Raw genomic sequence first — 23,300 nt, forward strand, 5'->3', positions numbered from 1 at the left:
ACACCATATTAACAAACTGAAGAAGAAAAAAAATATGGCCATCTCAATCGATGCAGAGAAAGCTTTTGACAAAATTCAACACCCATTTATGATAAACCCCTTGCAGAAAGTAGGCATAGAGGTAACTCTCCTCAACATAATAAAGGCCATATATGACAAACCTACAGCCAACATCGTTCTCAATGGTGAAAAACTGAAACCATTTCAACTAAGATCATGAACAAGACAAGGTTGCCCACTCTCACCACTCTTACTCAACATAGTTTTGGAAGTTTTAGCCACAGCAATCAGAGAAGAAAAGGAAATAAAAGGAATCCAAATCGGAAAAGAAGAAGTAAAGCTGTCACTGTTTGCAGATGACATGATACTATACATAGAGAATCCTAAAGGTGCTACCAGAAAACTACTAGAGCTAATCAAAGAATTTGGTAAAGTAGCAGGATACAAAATTAATGCACAGAAATCTCTTGCATTCCAGTACACTAATGATGAAAAATCTGAAAGGGAAATCAAGAAAACACTCCCATTTACCATTGCAACAAAAAGAATAAAATATCTAGGAATAAACCTACCTAAGGAGACAAAAGACCTGTATGCAGAAAATTATAAGACACTGATGAAAGATGATACAAATAGATGGAGAGATATATCATGTTCTTGGATTGGAAGAATCAACATTGTGAAAATGACTCTACTACCCAAAGCAATCTACAGATTCAATGCAATCCCTATCAAACTACCACTGGCATTTTTCACAGAACTAGAACAAAAAATTTAACGATTTGTTTGGAAACACAAAAGACCCCGAATAGCCAAAGCAATCTTGAGAATGAAAAACGGAGCTGGAGGAATCAGGCTCCCTGACTTCAGACTATACTACAAAGCTACAGTAATCAAGACAGTATGGTCCTGGGACAAAAACGATCAATGGAACAGGATAGGAAACCCAGAGATAAATCCACGCACGTATGGTCACCTTATCTTTGATAAAGGAGGCAGGAATGTACAATGGAGAAAGGACAGCCTCTTCAATAAGTGGTGCTGGGAAAACTGGACAGGTACATGTAAAAGTATGAGATTAGATCACTCAAAGTTAAGCTCAAAATGGATTAAAGACCTAAATGTAAGGCCATAAACTATCGAACTCTTAGAGGAAAACATAGGCAAAGCACTCTGACATAAATCACAGCAAGATACTTTTTGATCCACCTCCTAGAGAAAGGGAAATAAAAACAAAAATAAACAAATGGGACCTAAGGAAACTGCAAAGCTTTTGCACAGCAAAGGAAACCATAAACAAGACCAAAAGAGAACCCTCAGAATGGGAGAAAATATTTGCAAATGAAGCAACTGACAAAGGATTAATTTCCAAAATTTACAAGCAGCTCATGCAGCTCAATAACAAAAAACAAACAACCCAATCCAAAAATGGGCAGAAGACCTAAATAGACATTTCTCTAAAGAAGATATACAGACTGCCAACAAACACGTGAAAGAATGCTCAACATCATTAATCATTAGAGAAATGCAAATCAAAACTACAATGAGATATCATCTCACACCAGTCAGAATGGCCATCATCAAAAAATCTAGAAACAATAAATGCTGGAGAGGGTGTGGAGAAAAGGGAACACTCTTGCACTGCTGGTGGGAATGTGAATTGGTACAGCCACTGTGGAGAACAGTATGGAGGGTCCTTAAAAACCTACAAATAGAACTACCATATGACCCAGCAATCCCACTACTGGGCATATACCCTGAGAAAACCATAATTCACAACGAGTCATGTACCGAAATGTTCATTGCAGCTCTATTTACAATAGCCCGGAGATGGAAACAACCTAAGTGTCCATCATCAGATGAATGGATAAAGATGTGGCACATATATACAATGGAATATTACTCAGCCATAAAAAGAAACGAAAATGAGCTATTTGTAATGAGGTGGATGGACCTAGAGTCTGTCATACAGAGTGAAGTAAGTCAGAAAGAGAAAAACAAATACCGTATGCTAACACATATATATGGAATTTAATTTTAAAAAATGTCAAGAAGAACCTAGGGATAAGACAGGAATAAAGACATAGACCTACTAGAGAATGGACTTGAGTGTATGAGGAGAGGCAAGGGTAAGCTGTGACAAAGTGAGAGAGTGGCATGGACATATATACACTACCAAACGTAAAATAGATAGCTAGTGGGAAGCAGCCGCATAGCACAGGGAGATCAGCTTGGTGCTTTGTGACCACCTAGAGGGGTGGGATAAGGAGGGTTGGAGGGAGGGAGACGCAAGAGGGAAGAGATATGGGAACATATGTATATGTATTACTGATTCACTTTGTTATAAAGCAGAAACTAACACACCATTGTAAAGCAATTATACTCCAATAAAGATGGAAAAAAAATAAAAATGATGTCAGATAAGAATAAGCAATGGAGGAGATATATCAAATATGCGTGACTCAGATTTTTTTGCTTTGGAGACCAGGGAGATGTAAGGAATATAAGATAAGTGAGGGTGATGACTAGGTTCATTTTGGACATTTATTGCAACACCCATGTAATCAATTGAAGATGTATATTAGGCAGAGATTATAGATGGATCTGAGGTATATATTCAGGGTCTGGCCAGGAAATAATTAGCTGGGCAAGGCACCAGCATAAAAATTCCAGTTGTCAAAGGGTTTTTCACTTAGATTAGATTAACGGGAAAAAATGATCTTAATGACAGCCTGGCAAAAAAACATTCATAAGGCAGCAGATTCAAAGCATAGTTTTTTTGTTTTTTGTTTGTTTGTTGCGGTACGCGGGCCTCTCACTGTTGAGGCCTCTCCCGTTGTGGAGCGCAGGCTCTGGACGCGCAGGCTCAGCAGCCATGGCTCACGGGCCCAGCTGCTCCGCGGCATGTGGGATCTTCCCAGACTGGGGCACAGACCTATGTCCCCTGCATCGGCAGGCGGACTCTCAACCACTGCGCCACCAGGGAAGCCCCAAAGCATAGTTTAACAACCATTTTTATGAACAAACAGAAGGTTTTATTAAATGATAAATTTGCGAACTGACCGTATAATTTATCTTTTTCTCTTTTTTAAGATTGAAGAATTGGAAGAGAAGCTTAATGATGCACTTCACCAGAAGCAGCTACTAACATTGAGATTAGAAAACCAGTTGACTTTTCAACAAAAGGATGCCAGGTAAAAGTTTTAAAAAGCAGCAATACCGGGCTTCCCTGGTGGCGCAGTGATTGAGAGTCCACCTGCCGATGCAGGGGACACGGGTTTGTGCCTCGGTCCGGGAAAAATCCCACATGCCGCTGAGCGGTAGGCCCGTGAGCCATGGCCGCTGAGCCTGCTCGTCCGGAGCCTGTGCTCCGCAACGGGAGAGGCCACAACAGTGAGAGGTCCGCGTACCGCAAATATATAAATAAATAAATAAGTAGCAATACCTGTCTAGCAGTTAGTAATGTCATTACGTATTCATGCATGTGATCGTAAGCTAAAATAGAGAAATCTTCAATCAAAGACGGTAATAATTTTTACATCCAGACTGACAAAAAAAACTACTTGATACGTACACAAAATTCAAAAAGCCAGAATTCAACATTCATTCAACAAATATTGCCAGTGTCAGTGAACCATAAATGACAATGGAAGCTCTCTAAACTCACCACCACTTAACTGGCTGTCTGGATTAAATTTTTCATTTGCTCTGTAGAACATACTGATATATTCTTATGGCCCATTGAATTCTTCTGGGTTAATGTACCTTTTGTTTGCCTACATACTTCCTCCTGCTCAGTTGTGTGTTTATGCAGAGTCTGTTGTGTTTACTCTCAAATATGCCTATGCCAATCATACTTATTATACTTACATAATCATACTTACACTTAATTAAAATTATATTTTAAAATGAGTACAAAAACATGTCATTTATTTGCAAACTGTAATGAATTCTTTGGAAAGATTCAATTAAAGCGAGTGACTAAAAATCATCAAATTAAGTGTAAGCAAGAGGTGTTTAGAGATTAGGGGCAAAAATCAAATCCATAAAAAGTATCCTCAGATTTCCCAAGTGTCTTTTCAAAAGGTCTCCTGCCATTGTAAAGAAATCAGATTTGGAAATCATGAAAAATGATTTACAGAAAAACAAAGCATATCTCCATATTACAAAAAATCTGTACCCTATGTAAAAAATGTTGCCAGTGAATGTTTATGTCTATATTTTAATTAGCTGTAAATGTGTAAAGTAGGTGTCTTTTCCCTTTATAAGATCTTACTCTTTAACTGATATTTTAAAAAATTATCAGACCAATTATCAGCTACTATCTCATTAGATAAGTGGTTCTCAAATTTTAGCATGCATCAGAACCACCTGCCGGGCTGAAAAAAGATTGTTGGGTCCCACCCTCAGATTCTGATTTGAGTTGGGCCCTGAGAATTTGCATTTTTACCAAGTTCCCAGATGATGCTAATGCTGCTACTGGTTTGGGGATAACACTTTGAAAACCACTGCATTGGATAATAGGACTTCTACTCTATTTCTTTAGGCACTGATCAAATTAAATGAAGTGGAGAGGGCAGTAGGAGACTATTGCAGTAATTCTCTTGATAGCTGATAGTGGTAAAAAGTGGTTGGATTCTGAATATATTTTGAAGGTAGAGTTGATAGGATGTCCTAATGGATTAGATGTGGGGTTTAGGAGAGAAAGAGGAATCAAGGATTGTACCAACATTTTTGGCCTGAATAAATGAAGAGATGAAATTGCTGTCAACTAAAGATGGTTGGGGGTGGTGGTGGGATGAATTGGGAGATTGGGATTGACATACATACACTAATATGTATAAAATAGATAACTAATAAGAACCTGCTGTATAAAAAATAAATAAATAAAATAAAATTCAAAACTAAAGATGCTGAAACCATAGCGGAATAGGTTTGTGAGAGAAGAGCAGGAGTTCAATTTGGAACATGTTAAGGTAGAGTTGTCGTATTAGAAATCCATGTGGAGGTATATGAGAAGTCTGATCTAGAGATATAAATCTGGGTCATTAGGATATAGATGGTGTTTAAGTTACGAGACTGGATGAATTCCCCAAGGGAGTGAACACAGACAGAGGAGGGGACTGAGTACTCCAACACTAAGGCAAACTAGATAATAAGACCGAGAAAGTGCCACCAAGAAAATAGGATAAAAATGAAGAGGAAAAAAATAGGGTGTCTGGGAAGCCAGATGAAGAAAGGAGGGAGAGATCAGATGTCTCAAGTGCTATTGATAGGGATGGAAAGAACTGAGAATTGATCATTAGCAATCTGAATGTTACCAGACCTGATTGGCCTGGGTTTAAGAGGAAAGGCATTGAAGAGAGCACATACAGAATACTTTAGAGAAACAAAAGGGGCAGTGAAAGGGGGTCAAAAATTGTGGGAGCTTGTTTGTTCATTTAAGACAGGACGAATAACAGCATGTTTGTATGTTGATGGGAGTGATACAGTAGGAGGGGGGAAAATCAGAGGGTGCCTTCCTGCTCAAAATTTTTGGGTGGGCAACTAACAATGTGTACTACATGGATTCCTTGAGAAAGGCGGTTGATTATGTGTGGATTACTGATTTCATTACCTCATTGGTTGAATGAATACATTATGGTGGTTCAGTGTTGCCATCTTAAAGAGGTATACCTTGAAGTACCTGGATAAAGACAAATGAAAATTACTTTAATGAGTAGGGTCCAAAGCAGGTATATAAGATTTACACCTTAAGGAGAAGACATGTATAATTTTATAATTTGAATTTTAAATGTTATTAAGAACATTAATTTTCTATTTAATAATTTATGTGGCTACACATTCAGTAATTAGTGTAGCATTGTCATATCGTGTTTAACTGGTTAAGTCAGCATTTAGTTGGAGCCAAAAATACTATTAAGCTTCTCATTTCTTAATTTTATGTTACTATAAAAAAGGAACTTTGAGAAAATTAGATCTCAGTGATTTTTTTAAGCTTGCTATACATTCTCTCCTAATGTAGAAAATATCAAGAACTAATGAAACAAGAAATGGAAACTATTTTATTGAGACAGAAGCAACTAGAAGAGACAAACCTTCAGCTAAGAGAGAAAGCTGGAGATATTCGTCGAAACCTGCGTGACTTTGAGTTGACAGAAGACCAATATATGAACCTAAAAGGTCTTCCGGAAGATCAGCTTTCTATTCCTGAATATGTGTCTGTAAGTGTCTTGTATCATTAAAAAAAAAAAAGAATGCATATATTTCCAGACTAAAATTTGCCATTTCTATAGTAGCCATAACTTTTTTTTTTGCCATAACTTTTGAAGTACCTAATTGATAAATTATTTTATGACTCTGATCTGAAGTGAGTGAATGGTGTTCAGATCACCAAATTTTAAAGGGTCTTGGCCATTGACCTCCAAAATCAAGCAATAAATAGGGCTCTAAAGTTAATGGCTGGATAATCCATAGAAATGAATTATTTTATCATAAACTGTGGCAGTTTATAATGTTCTCAAATGAAAAATTATAGAGATAACAGATTAGTGTTTGCCAGGGGTTAGGGACATTAAAGAAGAGGGGAGTGGTGTGATTATAAAGGGACAGCATGAGGGCGATCGTTACGGATCTAGGTCAGGATCTCAACTGCAGTGTTGGTTACACAAGTCTGTATGTAGGATTGATCTATGGCAGTGTTCTCAAATCTTTCTGATATCAGCATCCATTTACACTCTAAAAATTATTGAAGACCCCAAAGAGATTTTGCTTATATAGACTATATCTGTTAATATTTACCATATTTGAAATTAAAACAGAAATTGTTACAATACAGGAATATACAAGTACACACTTCATTAGCCTTAAGGGCGATGATATCATCACACATCATGTAGCCACCGGCAGACACTTAATGGGCATAAGATTAAGAGTAAAAGAGGCAAAAAATATTAGTATTACTAGGAAAATAGTTTTGGTCCCATGGATTTCCTGAAATGGTCTCAGAGTGGCAGGGTGGGACCAGGGCTCTCAAGAGCACACATCTCACACAAACTGCAAGTTTGTGATATACAGAGGTCATTTCACCCTAAGAGGCTTGATTTTTTTCATCTGTGAAGGGTTAATAATAATAACAGTGCCTTTTATTCAATAGCTTGTCATGATCTATGATGAAAAAGAATCTGAAAAAGAATATTTATATGTATAACTGAATCACCTTGCTGTATAGTGGAAACTAACACAGCATTGTAAATCCACTATGCTTCAATTAAAAAAGAATAATAATAACAGCAACTTTCTGTTGAGGTAATTGTGAAGATTAACTATGAATTTGTATGTAAAATGCTTAACACAGTGCTTAGAACATAGTAAACACATAATAAATATTATCAGTTCTTTTTGCTGTAGTGGTTGCTACTCTTGGTTCTCATTTGGATAAGGCTTCCAGGTTAATGATTTCCTACAAAACGGAGTACTGTTTTTTGTCCAGCTTTTTATTTAACATAGCTTGAACATAATCGTTTTGCCCAAAGTACTGTCCAAAACCAATTAAATATCTCAAGTGCTGTCATTGAGGCTTTAGCCATTATAGATGGAAAGTATCCCATTAGTGGCAGGCATACATATTTTTGTTCTCTGATCTGTTAATGTTCCTTGTCTTATCTTTTGTTTTCAGACAGTACCATCCTAACTAGTTAATTATACACAGGTTCATTGTGTCAAGTACTAGCCTTAGGACTTGCCTCTTACCAAATATGGTACTCCTGCAATACAGCAATACATTAAGGAGTTTCAGACTGTATGCCTATACAATAAATAGTCCCTAATTGTCCTCTCCTAATTTGCTGATAGCTTAGTTTTGTAGGAGCTTGTTAGTTGGAACACTTTACTAAGTTAAGGCAGGCAAATTCCCCTGAGAGAATTATGAGTGGGAAGAGAGGTCTGAACTGAATGGAACAGTGACATGAAAATACCTCCTGATTCATCCTGATTATCCCTTCCACAGCGGTGGTAGTAAGTAGATTTCACCAAGAGCCTGGGGTGTAGGCTTTTCCTATATTTAGGCATGGGAGACAGAGCAGTGCACAAACCAGACAAAAATTCCTGTCCTCACAGAGCTTACATTCCAATGGAGCAACACACACAACAAATTAAGATATGTAGAACGTTTGTCCTAAATGCTATGGAGAAAAGAGCAGGAATGAAGAGTGAGGATGCTATTTTAAATCAGCATAGGGGAGGGAGTTCCCTGGCGGTCGAGTGGTTAGGACTCCATGCTCTCACTGCCAAGGGACCGGGTTCGATCCCTGGTCGGGGAACTAAGATCCCACAGGTGGCGCGGCCCCCAGAAGAATCTGGTTAGGGAAGTCAGGGAGGGTTTTACTGATAGGGTGATGTCTGGTCAGAGACCAGAAGGGAGTGAAAGCATGAGCCGTACATTTATATGTGAGAAGAGCTTTTCCATCAGAGGAAAGAGCAAGAGCAAAACTCTGGAACACTTGATGTGTTGAGGAAATAACAAGTGGATAGTGTGGAGTGAGCAGTAGTGGGAGGTAAGGAGTAAGGAGAACATGGAGGACTGATAGAAGAGAGGAAAGAGAGACCGTGTCACAGGTGGGGAGTTACAGATAATCTGGGCCTTGAGGGGACTTAATTGAACATTAAGACTTAATGAAGTATTAGTGGTCAGGGACAATTAAAGACCGTCTTGTATCATTTTGTACAAACAAAACTTTATATATAATAAATATAATTTATATAATCTGAATATATAATCTGAAACTCCTTAACACTTTCCTTTATTATCTTAATACTTTTCCTTGTAGTACTGATAATTGAGAGTGCTGTTAATTAGCAAATTTTAATTGTAATTTGGGTCTCGAGACTGCTTATTAATTTGATTTTTTTTTCAAAGATTCGGTTCCATGAACTAGTGAATCCATTAAGAAAGGAAATCTCTGAACTACAAGTGAAAAAGAAAGACCTGGCCGAAGAATTAAGTGAAAACAAGGGTCAACTGAAACAACTGACTGAGGTTTGTATAATTTTGATCCCTGGTGTGAAGAAGCTCCAAGAGGTCCTTAAGATTTGTGATAGGGAATATAAAAATCAGTGAAAGAAAAATGGAACCCGGGGATGCTGACTGCTGTGATTCTTCATAAGTAGTGGGAAGGAGGTGAGACTGGAAATAGCCATCTTATTTTGGCAGGGTACGTCCATGATATTGGCCGTAATCCCCGGCTGAGTGTTTTGTTGTTGTATCTCATTTCATTCTCAGTTCTTCATTACAGATCCGCCCTGTTGGTGATAAGAAAGGGAGCCCTTGTCCATTTATAAGTCATTTTGCCTCTTCATCCAATACAGTTAGCTCTCCTAATACCTGCTCAGAGCACATGCACTAATGTTAGCATCCACCCCACTGATGCCTTGTGCTGTGCTAGGTGCTGGCAGCAGTGAGTACAAGAGAGACAGTGCCTGCCCTTCCAGAGTTCAAATTCTAGTAGATTGGAGTTATACCTTAGATGATATCTTGACACTCATTCTTTGTGTGACCTTGAACAAGTCATTCAATGTTTCCTGCTCTGTCAAATGAAGAAAATAATACTATTTGTCCCATTTACTTCATTGAATTGCTCACAATTCTGTTTCAAAGTAAAAATGTGATTTTTAGCAAGGTTGCCTATAAACTATTTTGTGTCCTATTTCAAGGACAACTTTTACCAAAGATCTGTTATCCAGAAATAAACAATTATGATTTAATTTATATTTTGATGCTCTGATTTGCTGCACTGTTAGTGCTGGATGGAATCTACTTTGGTCATTATAGAGCCAATATTACAGGCAAATGAAGGCTCAGCTTCCATCTGCTCATAGGAGCATTGAAGTCATCAGGAGTGATGCCAGAGAGGCCGATGTGCTGATGTGAACCCTACCACAGGGGTCTATTATGGTGGTTTTTTTCTGCTGCTAACCTGCCACATTGTGCAGGTAAACTGTTTTGCACATTTAGAAAAATAGCTCTTAACTTTTAAAAAATTTGCATCTAAAGTCAAAATAATAAAGGACAAAGAAGACCTCAATTTGGCTACTAACTAATTTTGCAACCTCGGGCAGATCATTTAATCTCCATTGTCTCTGTAGAATGCCCAGGATGGTGATGGTGGTGGCAGCAGCGGTGGCGGTGTGCCACATGGTTCGTTAGAGACAAGGCAGATAAGTTTTCAGGCTTAGTTCTGCAGCACCTTATGGTACGTCAGTGTCCCTCAGGGACTTCTTATTTTTTAGAGGGAGGACTGGAGGAGCTTTCTATCCTTGTTTCTATCAAACCACCTCTATTTTTTTTTTTTTTTTTTTTTTGCGGTACGCAGGCCTCTCACTGTTTTGGCCTCTCCTGTTGCGGAGCACAAGCTCCGGACGCGCAGGTTCAGCAGCCATGGCTCACGGGCCCAGCCGCTCCACGGCATGTGGGATCCTCCTGGACCGGGGCACGAACCCGTGTCCCCTGCATCAGCAGGCGGACTCTCAACCACTGTGCCACCAGGGAAGCCCAAACCACCTCTATTTTAATCTCTTTTGACATTTGGGGATTCTAAGAGTACCTTCTCCTGAACAAAGGATTCTTTGGACCAAAAAAAAAGAAGGCTTGGATCTCTAAAATTATCATTAATATGTGACATATTTTTACTGTGTGGTAAAGCAAGTCTTTCTACTCTCAAGGGTCAGTAATGGCATTGTATCCCAGATTTTAGTTTGTTTCAACCTTCCTAATACCTTTAGTATTTTATTGACATGAAAGCATAGAAAATTAACACTGGTTTCACTCATAGAGTTCCTTAGTGTTTTTAGTGCATGAATACCTCTTGAACACAGAAGCAGTTTTGTTTGTGAGCTTGTGTTAGGGTTCTCCAGAGAAACAAAGCTAACAGGATATGTAAATATATATGGAGAGACGTATATTTTAGGGAATTGGTTCTTGTGATTGTGGAAGCTTGGCGAATCCAAAATCTAATGGGGTAGGCTGGCAGGCTTGGAGATTCAAGGGAGGGTTGCAGTTTGAATCCAAAGGCAGTCTGCTGACAGAATTCGTTCTTGCTCAGGGGAGGTCAGTCTTAGTTCTAGTGAGGCCTCAGCTGATTGGATGAGGCCCACCACGTTATGGAAGGTAAACTGCTTTACTCAGAGTCTACTGATTTAAACGTTAATCTCATCTAAAAAATGCCTTCACAGAAACATGTAAAATAACGTTTGACTGAATATTTGGGTACCGTAGCCTAGCCAAGTTGACATAAAAAATTAGCCATCCTAGAACCTTTCCATGTGCAAGTTTGCTTCTTAAAGGTTTACCACCTCTCAGCTGAAAATATAATCTTCTGTCTTAAACCTTTTCCTGAACTTAATATAAAGAGGGAACTGAATCACATTCAGGAAAAAAGAAAAGTAATGCCTTATCTCCATAATAAAAGGTCTTAGAAACTCAGAGAATATGATTTAGACATAATAGAATTACTTTTGTATTAAAGCCACCCTTAAAGTTAGATTCTTCTGCTCTGTCAAGGGCCTAGTACCGGTCAACTTGCCCAACACTCAGAAAATATAGACTGAAAAGTTTTAAATGAAAAGTCACCAGCTAGGACCTTTTTATAAGGATATAGTGAGTGAATGTTAATATCTAATATTAAAAGAAATGTTTTTAGCAATATATTGTGGGGGGTTATTTTTTGAAATGATTTGTTAAATTATTTACTGCTCTGGTATCTGGGGAATTCAGAGATACTAGTTTGAGTTTCATCTCTGCAACTCGACGATGGTGTGATGATCTTGGATAAAAAACTTAGTCTTTACTGCCCCTCCCTGCAGTCCCCATCTGTAAAATAGGGATGAGAATATGTAACATCTGCCTCACTCACATGGCCATTATTATGAGAATAAAATTTATTCAATAAATAATTCACTATACCTTGATTATGTGGCAAGCATTGTTCTAGGTGCATGGAATACCTCAGTGAACAAAACAGAGATCTCTGGCCTCATGGAATTTATGTTTTAAAAGGAGTGCAGGGAGCTTCCCTGGTGGCGCAGTGGTTGAGAATCCGCCTGCCAGTGAAGGGGACACAAGTTCGATCCCTGGTCTGGGAAGGTCCCACATGCCGCGGAGCAACTAAGCCCGTGCACCACAACTACTGAGCCTACGTGCCGCAACTACTGAAGCCCGTGCGCCTAGAGCCCATGCTCCACAACGAGAAGAAGCCACCGCAATGAGAAACCCGTGCACCGCGACGAAGAGTAGCCCCCGCTCACCACAACTAGAGAAAGCCTGTGTGCAGCAACAAACACCCAACACAGCCAAAAATAAATAAATAAAATAAATAAATGTATAAAAAAAATAAAAGGAGCGCAGGGAGGGACTTCCCTGGTGGTCCAGTGGCTAAGACTCCATACTCGCAATGCAGGGGGCCCAGGTTCGATCTCTGGTCAGGAAACTAGATCCCACATGCTGCAACGAAGAGCCCACGTGCTGCAACTAAAGATCCTGCATGCCACAACTAAGACCCGATGCAGCCAAATAAATATTTTAAAAATAATAAAATTAAATTTTAAAAAAAGGAGTACAGGGGAACAAACAGTAAACATTATATTGGAAAGGAAGCACAAAGTAAAATTTCGAGTTTGCAGATAGCAAAGTTTTTCTGAGTGGTAGGGTACTACGCTAGTAAGGCAAATTGGAGGAAGATCTCAGAAGATTAGCAGACTGATTATAACCTGTGTGTTTTCTTTTATGTAACCTCTCAGTTTATGATCCCCAAATCAGCATATTCAAAATTGGTCACCAACCCTAGAGACTATATTTTTTTTCTATTTTATTATGAAAGTTTTTGAGCATAGGTAACTAGAAAAAATTTTACAATGAACACCAGTATACCCGTCACCTAATTTCTGCCATTAGCATATCACTATACTTACATTAATCACATACCTGTCCATCTATCCATCCACTGGTCATATTTAATTTATGAGAAATTGCCAGACTGTTTTCTTTGTAATGTATCAGTAGTTCCTTTTTATTTTGGGGTAATATTTAATTGTATGGATATATTCATCCTCCAGTTGATGGGCATGTGAGTTATTTCCACTTTGGAGACATTATAAATGAAGCTGCTACAAACATTTGAACATTGGCTTTTGTGTGGACATACTTTTTTGTTTTTCTTGTGTAAAATTTAATAGTCAGATTTTTCACTTCTAGATTTCCATTTGGTTATTATAGTTTTTATTTCTCTGCTATTTGTGTATTCATTATAAGCACATTTTCCTTTACACCACTGAGAATAGTTAAAATCTCTGCTTTAAAATCCTTGTCTGCTAATTCCAAAATCTGAGTCACCTCAGAGATTGTCTCTGTTGATTGTCTTTTCTTTTAAGGATGGGTCACATTTTCCTGTTTCTTCAAAGGTTGAGTAACTTTAAATTGATAATTTAAATCTGAGTAAATTTAGATCTTAACATTGCAACTGTTAGGTTGTGGAGACTGCATTTTGACAGTGCTGATGCTTTTGTTTTAGCAGGAATTTAACTGGTTTGTACCCAGATAGCATGCTCTGTCTCTTGGGCAGCAGCTCAAATTTCAGTTAGGCTTTTCTGGCCTTAGTAGGACTGCTTGGGTCTGTCCTACACATGTGTTGTTCAGAGGTCAGCCAGAGATCTGGCAGAGATTATCTGCGGAACTCAGAGTACCCCTTTTCTGGCTGTCTCTAGAATTCCCTCCTCACTCTAGAGCAGCTGAGTTGCCCAAAACTCTTGTTTTCTGGTTCTTCAAGCTAGAAAGATGAAGGATATTCTGTTGTACCTTTATCATCCAACTTGGCACATAGTAGGCCTGCCTTCCAGATAAAAGGCATTTTAAAAAGAGAGAGAGAGACCAGGAAATTTACCCAATGCTGTTCCCTTCTTCCTCTCGTAGAAGACATCCCTCCAGAATCTGCCTGATTTTGGTCACTTTCCTGTGCCTTCAGATGGTTGTTTTATATTTCGTCCAGAATTTGAAGTTGTATCTGCAGTAGGGTTGGTCAGATGGGAACTTGGAACCATCACCAGAAGTGGAATCACCTTACAATTTTGTTTTAAACACAGGTGAAGGAAGAGAAAATCCAGTCTGTGCATGTAAAATATTTAGCTTTGAAATCCTCTGTTTTCTCTAAAAAGAATCTTAGCTTCATTGGAGAATCTTTTTTCTCAACATGTTTAACTTTGTACTGATATGGGTGATGACTCGTTAGGCATTATGAAGAAAAATATTAAAAGCAAAATAAAATGCATCACTAGACCTTGAACAAAATGTACAGCTTTGAACATTGTAATTTTGGTTGTTTGCACTACTTACCTATTAATGATTATTGAATTCCTGATATAGCCATAAATTTCAGAGATTGGAAAGTAAGATCTGGTATTTGGGCAGCTGAGTTTACTATCTGAGGACATACAAAGATTAGTATGTGTCAGATGAACACCAACAGCTGGGGAAAATGTGATTGAAGTTCATAGAATCACAAAATCATAAAATCACATAAGGTGAGGATTGACTTGCAAGGGGATAAACTCAGGACAAATACAAGATGGTACTACTATTTTATAGAACAAGTAGTAAATTAATAGGAAACTTAAAAAGAGGAGGCAAGAGCCAACAAATATAAATGCCCCAAAAATGGCAGCATCATGGCAATTCCATGTGGGTTACTAAGAGAAACTAAGATATTTTTTAGTTATGTCTCTGAGTTTTAAAACTGGGAGTTGGGAAAACAGACTTTCCGGTTTACTAAGACTGTTGGATTGAGTTTTGTCTTTTCCAAAAATGAACTGAAATTTTTTTTTTTTTTACCACATGGTGGCAGCATATATCCATTTATTTCTGTAACTGGTTTTGGGCTACTCAAAACATCTTGTCATTTTTGACCTAGAGGCCAAAGTGTTACATTGTTACCTTATTTTCATTTATATTCCTTATTTCATATCCATTGCCTTAAATCAATCAAATACTATGTTTTTTTAATAAAATTTAGTAGATCTATAACTGGGAGATAGAATTTTTAAAAATTGAAACTTTTCTGGCAAAACATGTAGTCTTCAGATTAAAGGTGTCTCAGTTATTACACTGATTTTCATAATTACACCTAACAAAAGCATTCAGAGATGTTAAAGCCCCACAAGTACACAGTTAATTGTGCCTTTATTCATATAAGCTGCTAGTTCATGGCAGATATGAAGTGAAAAACTGATTTGTTCAATATCTATTATGTGAAATGTAATAAAATGTGATTTTTGACCTTTAAAAAAGAAGTCGCTCTTCCTGAAGTGCCAATTTTAGTAGATTTCTGGAATTTTCTTTCATTATTTTTTTCCACATCTTTAGTTATTTGGAAATAATATCTGGATACTAACCCTGGAAAATAGGGCTCATCTTTTACTTCAAGTTGAGAGTTTTTTTATAAGCATCAGTAACATAGTCTAATTATAGCATATTTTGAGCTGTATTTCATACATAAGCTTGTGTATGGTACTTAGTGTTTTCATAAGTGTTATACGTTTATTTCCTGTTTATGAAATCTCTCTGTAACAGGTCAGAATTTTGGTCCAGTACATGTAGCTAAGCTATGTGCAGCTGTTGTGCTATTGTAGAGTTATTTCAGAATGTTTCTTTTCAAAAGAAAGAAAAGTTAACAATATTATATAGGGCATTAATGAGTCTGTACTTAGAACCATTAAGTTTCATGAGGAAATGGTGAAATACTTTTCTCTTATGAGAACTTTGGTAACTAGGAAGCAAGAAGAGTGTTTTGTTTAAGAGAACTTCCTTGTTTAGGAAACATAGTTACATTTATTGAGAAAAATTCTGCAAAATTACCTTGAGCCTCATCTTAAGTATTCATACATGAATAATCCTGTTAATTTTATTTGAATGAAAATGAAGTATTTCATTAATGATACATACTTGTTAGTCGGGTTTTTTAATTTCAGAGCATTATTAACTATTTGTTTTCTGAAGTTTCTTTTTTATCCTGCCCAACTGATGAATTTAAAATTCCTTTATAAGATACATGTTATGATGCTACTCATCAGTTGTAATTATTTTTGGGTATCTGACAAATTCATTAGTAAACAATAATAGTTTTGCCTCTCTGTATTACATTTAAGTTGAATAAGCTCTGCTTAAAACTTAGATTCCTGGATACTTTCATAGGTTCTGGTTTTGGTTTGAGACGGACCTAAGAATCTCAATTTTAATAAATAACCTAGGATTCTAATGTGGCAGGTTCATGGACCATGAACACAAATCTCCTTTGTTGTTGTTTACTTATTGAGGTACAAAAACACTTTATATTCTTAATTAAATTTCATATTTTATATATTATAATAATAATAATTAATATTTTAATGTATTTATAACATCCACGAATATAATAATTAGAATAACACTAGCTGTAGTATTACTACTTGGAGGTTCTAAAACCCATTTCTTACATATACATCTAAAACCTGTTGCTTCTTTGTAAACTTGTTGTATTTTTACAAATTATGTAAATGACTTAAAGATAAAACTTCATGAGGAGGGAACAGTTCATGGGAAAGCTATAATGAAGGCAGTTTAAAATAGGATGTTATCGGGGAGAAGCCTCTTTTCGCTGATTGTTTTATACATGGCTGTAAGAGGAAAAAATTTTTAAAGAGTAATGTGGCCTTTTTTTTTCTCCATCTGCCACTGTGTTTATAATCTTAAAGAAATCCAGTGACATTGTTAATTTATTTCAGGGACAGATTTTGAGGGGATTATTAGGTCTTGAGATGAAATTTTGAACCTAGGAGCCAGGATGGTATATCATCATATTTTGGGAAGGGAAAACAACTCATGAGGGACCTTACCAAGTACTGTAGCTTCAATCTGGGTACACTATGAACACTTTGTTCTCTTGCTATACACATCTCAATCCAGATTCTACAGACATAATTTGGAGTGTCTAAGAGGGTTTTTTTTAATCATTTTAACTTTATGATTTAATTTCTTTATCGATATAAAAAAGTAATTAATAGCTGTATATGCTGGATCATCTGAATAAATAATTTATACTGGAGTATTATCCCCATGACGTTCATGCCTATGTCTGCATTTAATTTTGTCATGGCATTAGCAGCACAAAAAATAATTTTAAAAACAGCCATCAACTTGATATGTAAAATAGGCATTTCAGCCAAATAATGGCCAGATGTTACCATGGGTCACTGTATGAATAAAGGTTTCACAGCTCAAACAGAGAAAAATAGTGTCAAAATTGAGTCATCATACTACTGGGTATAGCCATGCCAAACTCAAACCTCAATAAACTCCCACTTATTGTAACACTTTGAAGTTACATGAGCTAGTCAACGTAAACTACGGAAAGAATAAGCCTTGCTATTGAGGCATATTTGAAAGAGATGACACCCTAAATGCATTTCATTTTTCCTTTTTTTTCAATTCCAATGATCTGCCTCTTCTTAGCCAAGCTCACATTAGGGTTAGGAGGTGGCTAGACCTGACTGAAGTCTGGGGCTTTGGGAAAGCTAATGTTCCAGTTATGTATTGCTGCATAACAAACCACACTAAAAACTTCGTGACTTAATTTTTATCTGTCACAGCTCTGAATATTGATAGGCTCAGCTGGATATTTCTTACCTGTCTGAGGCTGGAGTCATCGGAAGTCTTCATTCACATGTTTGGGGCCAGATCACTCTCCAGCTGGCTTCTCCATGTGACTAGTTTAGGCATCCTTCAACGTGGCAGCCTCAGGACCTAGCAGTTGGTCTCCAGAGTAAGTGTTCAAGCATAAAGAAACCCAGGCCAAAGCTGAAAGTCTTCTTAGGACTTTAAAGTCCCACCAACATCATCATGTTCTTTTAGTCAAGCAGAGCATTAAAAGGAATAGTCTTCAGTCAGGGAATATCTTGCCATATACAAGGGAAGAAATTGATAGAGGCCATCTTAGAAATAGGCTACCATGTTTGGGGTTTTTCTCTCCTGGCCTGAGTGAAAGCCTGGACACAGTATGAGAAAGCCCTAAGCAAGACCAGAACAGATTGTTGACAGAGCTTAACCTGTAAAAATCTATAGGACTCCCTGCCCCTCCCACTCCAGATAAGGTGGATAAAGTCTCCTTTGCCTCCAGAAGCTGAAAAATAAAGTATTCCACTTAAAGAGACTGCCATATTGACTGTAAAACCACACTCATTTCTATTTATCTATAAGGAATATGCTTAATGCATATTGATAAAGATTGAAAATTAAAGGGATGGACTAACAGTTATGAAAAAAGAACAAGAATGTAATAGTAATATAAGATTAGAACCACAAAACGGTAACAGAAAACAATAATGAAAGGTGATTTTAGAAACATAAACTTCTACGTATCAAGGAACATAGTAATTATAAAGAAAAGGGTTTTAGAAAAACAAGGAGAACTTAATGAAAGTGTAATGATGGGGGGAAAGTTTATAATGTACTTTCTACAGAACTGGATAGACTTAATAGACATAAAAATAAGTCAGGGCTAGAAGAATAGATTCAATCAATAATTTTGATTTAGTTGCTATGTATAGAGCTTAACATTCCTTGACCAGGGAATAACTTTTTTTTTAAATGTCAATGAAGGGAATTCCCTGGCGGTCCCATGGTTAGGACTCTGTGCTTTCACTGCCATGGGCCCTGGTTCAATCCCTGGATGGTGAACTAAGATCCCACCAGCCGCACAGGGTGGCCAAAAAATAAATAAATGAATAAATAAAATGTCAGTGAAAAGTTGACAGAACTATCATGTATACACTTGACCACATAGTAAAATTAATAAATTTTTAAGTAAAGATTTTGTAGTACCTATTTTTATCCTAATTTAGTAGTGATAATTAAAAGGTGAGCAGAAAAAGTTTAGAAATTAGGAAACATTTTTTAGATCAAAGAAGAAACAAAAAACAAACAAGAGAAACATATCTTTTAGATCATAGAGGAAGTGAAAACAAGAAAGCAATTAAAATGAGAACATTCTATATCAAAATCTTTTAGACACATTTAAAGCTGGGCCAGAGGAAGACCTATCGCCTTAAAGTGCCTTTATTATTAAAGAGAAAGATGAAAAATAAAGACATTTAGTAGTCATCTTAGGAAAGAAAACAGAACAGTCAAAATAAGGAGTTTGGAATTATTGGACATTAATATTGCATGTGGCTCTGTGAAAAGCTTGAAAACTGAGAAAAATGTCCCAACGAAATATAGATTACTAAAATTAGCAGAAGTGGAGAACTTGAATAGAACGATTACCATAGAGGTATTACAGAGTGAGTAAAGATGTACTGTTGATGAAGTTACCAGGTTCACAAATGGATTACCCTGATAGGTTTACAGTGGATTTCTATAAGCACAGCTGATTCCAGTTAAATAAACTATATGAAACTAGTATTGAAAAAGATGGAAAGCTCTGAGAAGGATAGTACAAAAGCAAAACAAAACAAATCTATCAGCTAATTTTACTTATTACTAAAGATGCAAAAACTAAATGTTCAAAAATGAATTCTAGCATTGTATCAAAAGAATAATACTTTACGACTAAGTAAAGTATATTCTAGGACAGAAAGGATTATCCATTATATCAGCAAGTTTAAGGTGAATAACCATGTGATTGTATCATTAAATGATAAAGGATGTTAAAATTCAGTGACCATTCCAAATAAAGAGACTTTAAAATATTTACTTAAAAAAAGCCCGCAAAAACTTTATCCTAAATGGCAAAACAGTAAAACCTTTTTCTGTAAAAATCAGGAACCAGACACAGACTGAGTTGCTCATTATTACCTAACATGGTCTTAGAGGGACCTAGCAGATGCACTAAGAAGAAAAAAACTATCCATGTAAAAATTTGAAAGGAGATTAAAATTTTTTTTCTGTTAGTTTAAAAACCAGCTAAAATTAATGTAGAAATCTGATATTGTGACTGAATGAAGGATAAATGTGTAATTGACCAATAGCATTTCTCTAGGTTTAGAGTAATAACTGCTAGAGATGGACTTGGGGGAAAATACTTAATTCATGGGGAAAGTAATGGACTTATATGAAGAAAATGATTAAATCTTATTGTTGTACCTGGAAGCACTATATCTCAGAAAGGAGACAAAGTCATAAAAATAGCAATTTTTCCACTGTTAATATATTAATTAAATGCAATTATTTATATTCTGAATAAATAATATATAATAAAAGCAGTCATTTATATTATCTATATTATTATTAATATATTAGTATATACTGTTATATACAATAATATATTAATATATACTGTTATTAATATATGCTACATATTAATATATACTAAATATATATTGTTATGTGTGTTTATATGTTAATATTAATATATACTGTTAATATATTAATTAAATGCAGTTATTTATATATTTATATTATAAATAAAATATATAATAAATGCACTTATTTATATTATAAGTTAAATTATAAGTTAAATTATATCCCAATAATTTTGTTATTTTCTATGTTTGATATTTTGGTGGAGGAGAGAAATGCCATATAAGGATTGGGATTGGATAAATGATTTTAGTTTATGTGAATAAAACAAATGTTCTGAAATTGCCAAGAAAAATGTGGGGGGAAGAAACGTGAAAGGTGGGGAAAGCTGAGATGCTGGGCCTACCAAGATCCCAGTATATACTTCAAAACTACTGAGGTCAACTAAATGTGATATTGGCGGAGAAACAAACATCAGTAGAACAAAGTATAGAAACAGGTCTAATTATATACCACAATAGTGGTCGTTCAATTCAGTTGAAAAAGAGTGTTTTTTGTTTGTTTGGTTTGGGGTTTTTTTTAAATTAAATTTATTTATTTATATTTTTGGCTGCGCACGGGCTTTCTCTAGTTGCAGTGAGCGGGGGCTACTCTTCGTTTCGGTGCACGAGCTTCTCATTGCGGTGGCTTCTCCCGTTGCGGAGCACGGGCTCCAGGCACGCAGGCCTCAGTAGTTGTGGCACATGGGTTCAGTAGTTGTGGCTCATGGACTCTAGAGCTCAGGCTCAGTAGTTGTAGCGCACGGGCTTCATTGCTCCGTGGCATGTGGGATCCCCCCGGACCAGGGCTCAAACCAGTGTCCCCTGCATTGGCAGGTGGACTCTTAACCACTGAGCCACCAGGGAAGTCCCAAGAGTGTTTTTTTAGTATAAGGGTCCTAGCACAACTGGATGTTATTCATCCGTTAAAAAAAAAAGTTGGTCCTCACATTCCATACCATATACACATATTAATTCCAGTTGGATTAAAATTTTTAGAAGGAAATCTAGGCCATTACTTCAGTAATCATGCAGATTCTTAACTCAGGGTCCACGAGCCTCCAGGTGGAATGGGGAAAACATTATTTTCATTTCTTACTGAAATTTAGCATTTCCTTCAATTACAGGTAAATACAAAAACCACAGTAGGACTGTCACTGCCGATGACTCTGTCAGCATTAGAATTCAGGTATTTCCATATCACAGTGTAGTTATTGCGGGTATCTTTAGAGATTATGCTCATCACTACTTCAACTTCAGTGTAGTTGAAGATCCCTCACTGGATCTGATCTTTAGTGCATTAATAAAAAAGGACATGTATAACTTTAAAAAATATTTCAGTAGTTTTATTGCAGTATACAATTAACCCCTGAACAACATGGGGTGCCGACCCTCTGCGCAGTTGAAAAAATCTGCATATAACTTGTAGTCAGCCCTCCCTATCAGCAACTGTGCATCTGTGGATTCAACCAACCATGGATCGTGTGCTACTGTAGTATTTATTATTGAAAAACATCTGCATGTAAGTGGACCTGCACGGTTCAAACCTGTTGTTCAAGGGTCAGCTGTAATTTGTTTCCTTTGCCATTCTGTGTATTTTAATTTTTGATTTTAGAGACTTCAGTCTCAGAAGGGGTTCACAAGTATTACCAGATTGCCAGTGGGGTCCATGGCCCAAAGAAGTTTTGAGACTTCCTAATTTAGATGATTATTAGCAGTGCTTCTCAAACTTTAATGTAAATACGAGTCACCTGGGGATCTTGTTAAGATGAAAACTGACACAGTAGTTCTGGGATGGGGCCTGAGACTGTTCACTGTTGGCACACCTCCCGGACTGTATTAGTGCTCCTGGCCTGAGCCAGTTCATGGACTACACTGTGAGTAGCTAAGTTCTGGACTGAGTTGTCCAATATAGTGGCCATGTGTTTACATTTAAATTAATTAAAATTCCGTTCCTCAGTCTTACTAGCCATACAGGTAGTTAGTGACTACTATATTGGATGGTACAGATATAGAACATTTTCACCATTGCGGAAAGTTCTGTTGGACAGTGCTGTTCTAGAGGTTGGGGTAATCTTAGCCAAGACAGAGAAACAAAAAGCTTTAAAAGAAAAAGACAAAAAGGAAACCACAGGCAAAGTTTAATATTTAAAGTACCCATTTGGGACAAAAATTGGAATGCAGATGATCAAAAGTTAGTATCAGCACTATTTCTAGCTCTTAGAAATTAACAAGAAATAGACAACCCAATGGAAAAATGGGCAAAGACTATAATAGGCATTTCACAAAAAGTGCAAATCCAAATGTCCAGGTGCTCAAACTAGCTAGCATTTTGGGAAATACAATTAAAGTAACAGTGAGAACTCAGGTTGGCAAAAATGGAAAAGGTCTGATATCTGTGTAGATATAAGGAAAAAGATACAAATGTTACTGATGGAAAAGTGAACTGCCATAGCCTTTTGGAAAGACATCTGACAACATCAGTTAAAATGGAAAATAAGCGTTCTTCAACACAGCAACCCCAGTGCTGGGACTCTGTCCCATAGAGTAAAATACTAGTATGTAACCATAAATGCCTGTCAACACAACAAGGAAACGTTTGCATAAACCACGTACAGTGTACACCCTGGAATATTGTGCAATCATTGACAAGAATGAATTAGAGCATATCAGTTGATTTAGGATTTACACCAGGTATCCATCCTCCCATTTGTGTTGTGTGTGTTCATGAGTATATGAACATGGAGAAGAATAGGGAAAGATACATGTTACTTAACGTGAGTTACCTGGGGATGTGGATGGGAGTCAGAGGAAGAGAGGGAAGAAAGAGATAAAAAAATATGAAATTCTTGCTCTTAAACTTACCAGTATGTAATGATAATTCCATAATATATATCTTTTCATTTATAAAACTTATAAAAATTTATAAAATTGTTTGTGTATGTTTA

General features: G+C 36.7%; 1 protein-coding gene across 4 annotated transcripts in view; it reads left to right on the plus strand.

The window, feature by feature from the left end:
• PIBF1 (progesterone immunomodulatory binding factor 1) overlaps positions 1-23,300 on the plus strand; it is a 216,533-nt gene that overhangs the window by 13,011 nt on the left and 180,222 nt on the right. For all 4 annotated transcript variants that reach the window (XR_009536788.1, XM_060129209.1, XM_060129210.1 and 1 more), the window contains exons 3-5: positions 3,094-3,194; positions 6,026-6,224; positions 8,918-9,037. Coding sequence is in view for 3 of the 4 variants with exons in the window: in XM_060129209.1 (XP_059985192.1) it covers positions 3,094-3,194; positions 6,026-6,224; positions 8,918-9,037 (420 nt within the window). In the remaining variant the exon portion in view is untranslated. The remainder of the gene's footprint in view (positions 1-3,093; positions 3,195-6,025; positions 6,225-8,917; positions 9,038-23,300) is intronic.

Source organism: Lagenorhynchus albirostris, chromosome 18 (assembly GCF_949774975.1).
Source record: "Lagenorhynchus albirostris chromosome 18, mLagAlb1.1, whole genome shotgun sequence".
In the NCBI taxonomy this organism is placed as follows: domain Eukaryota; kingdom Metazoa; phylum Chordata; class Mammalia; order Artiodactyla; family Delphinidae; genus Lagenorhynchus; species Lagenorhynchus albirostris.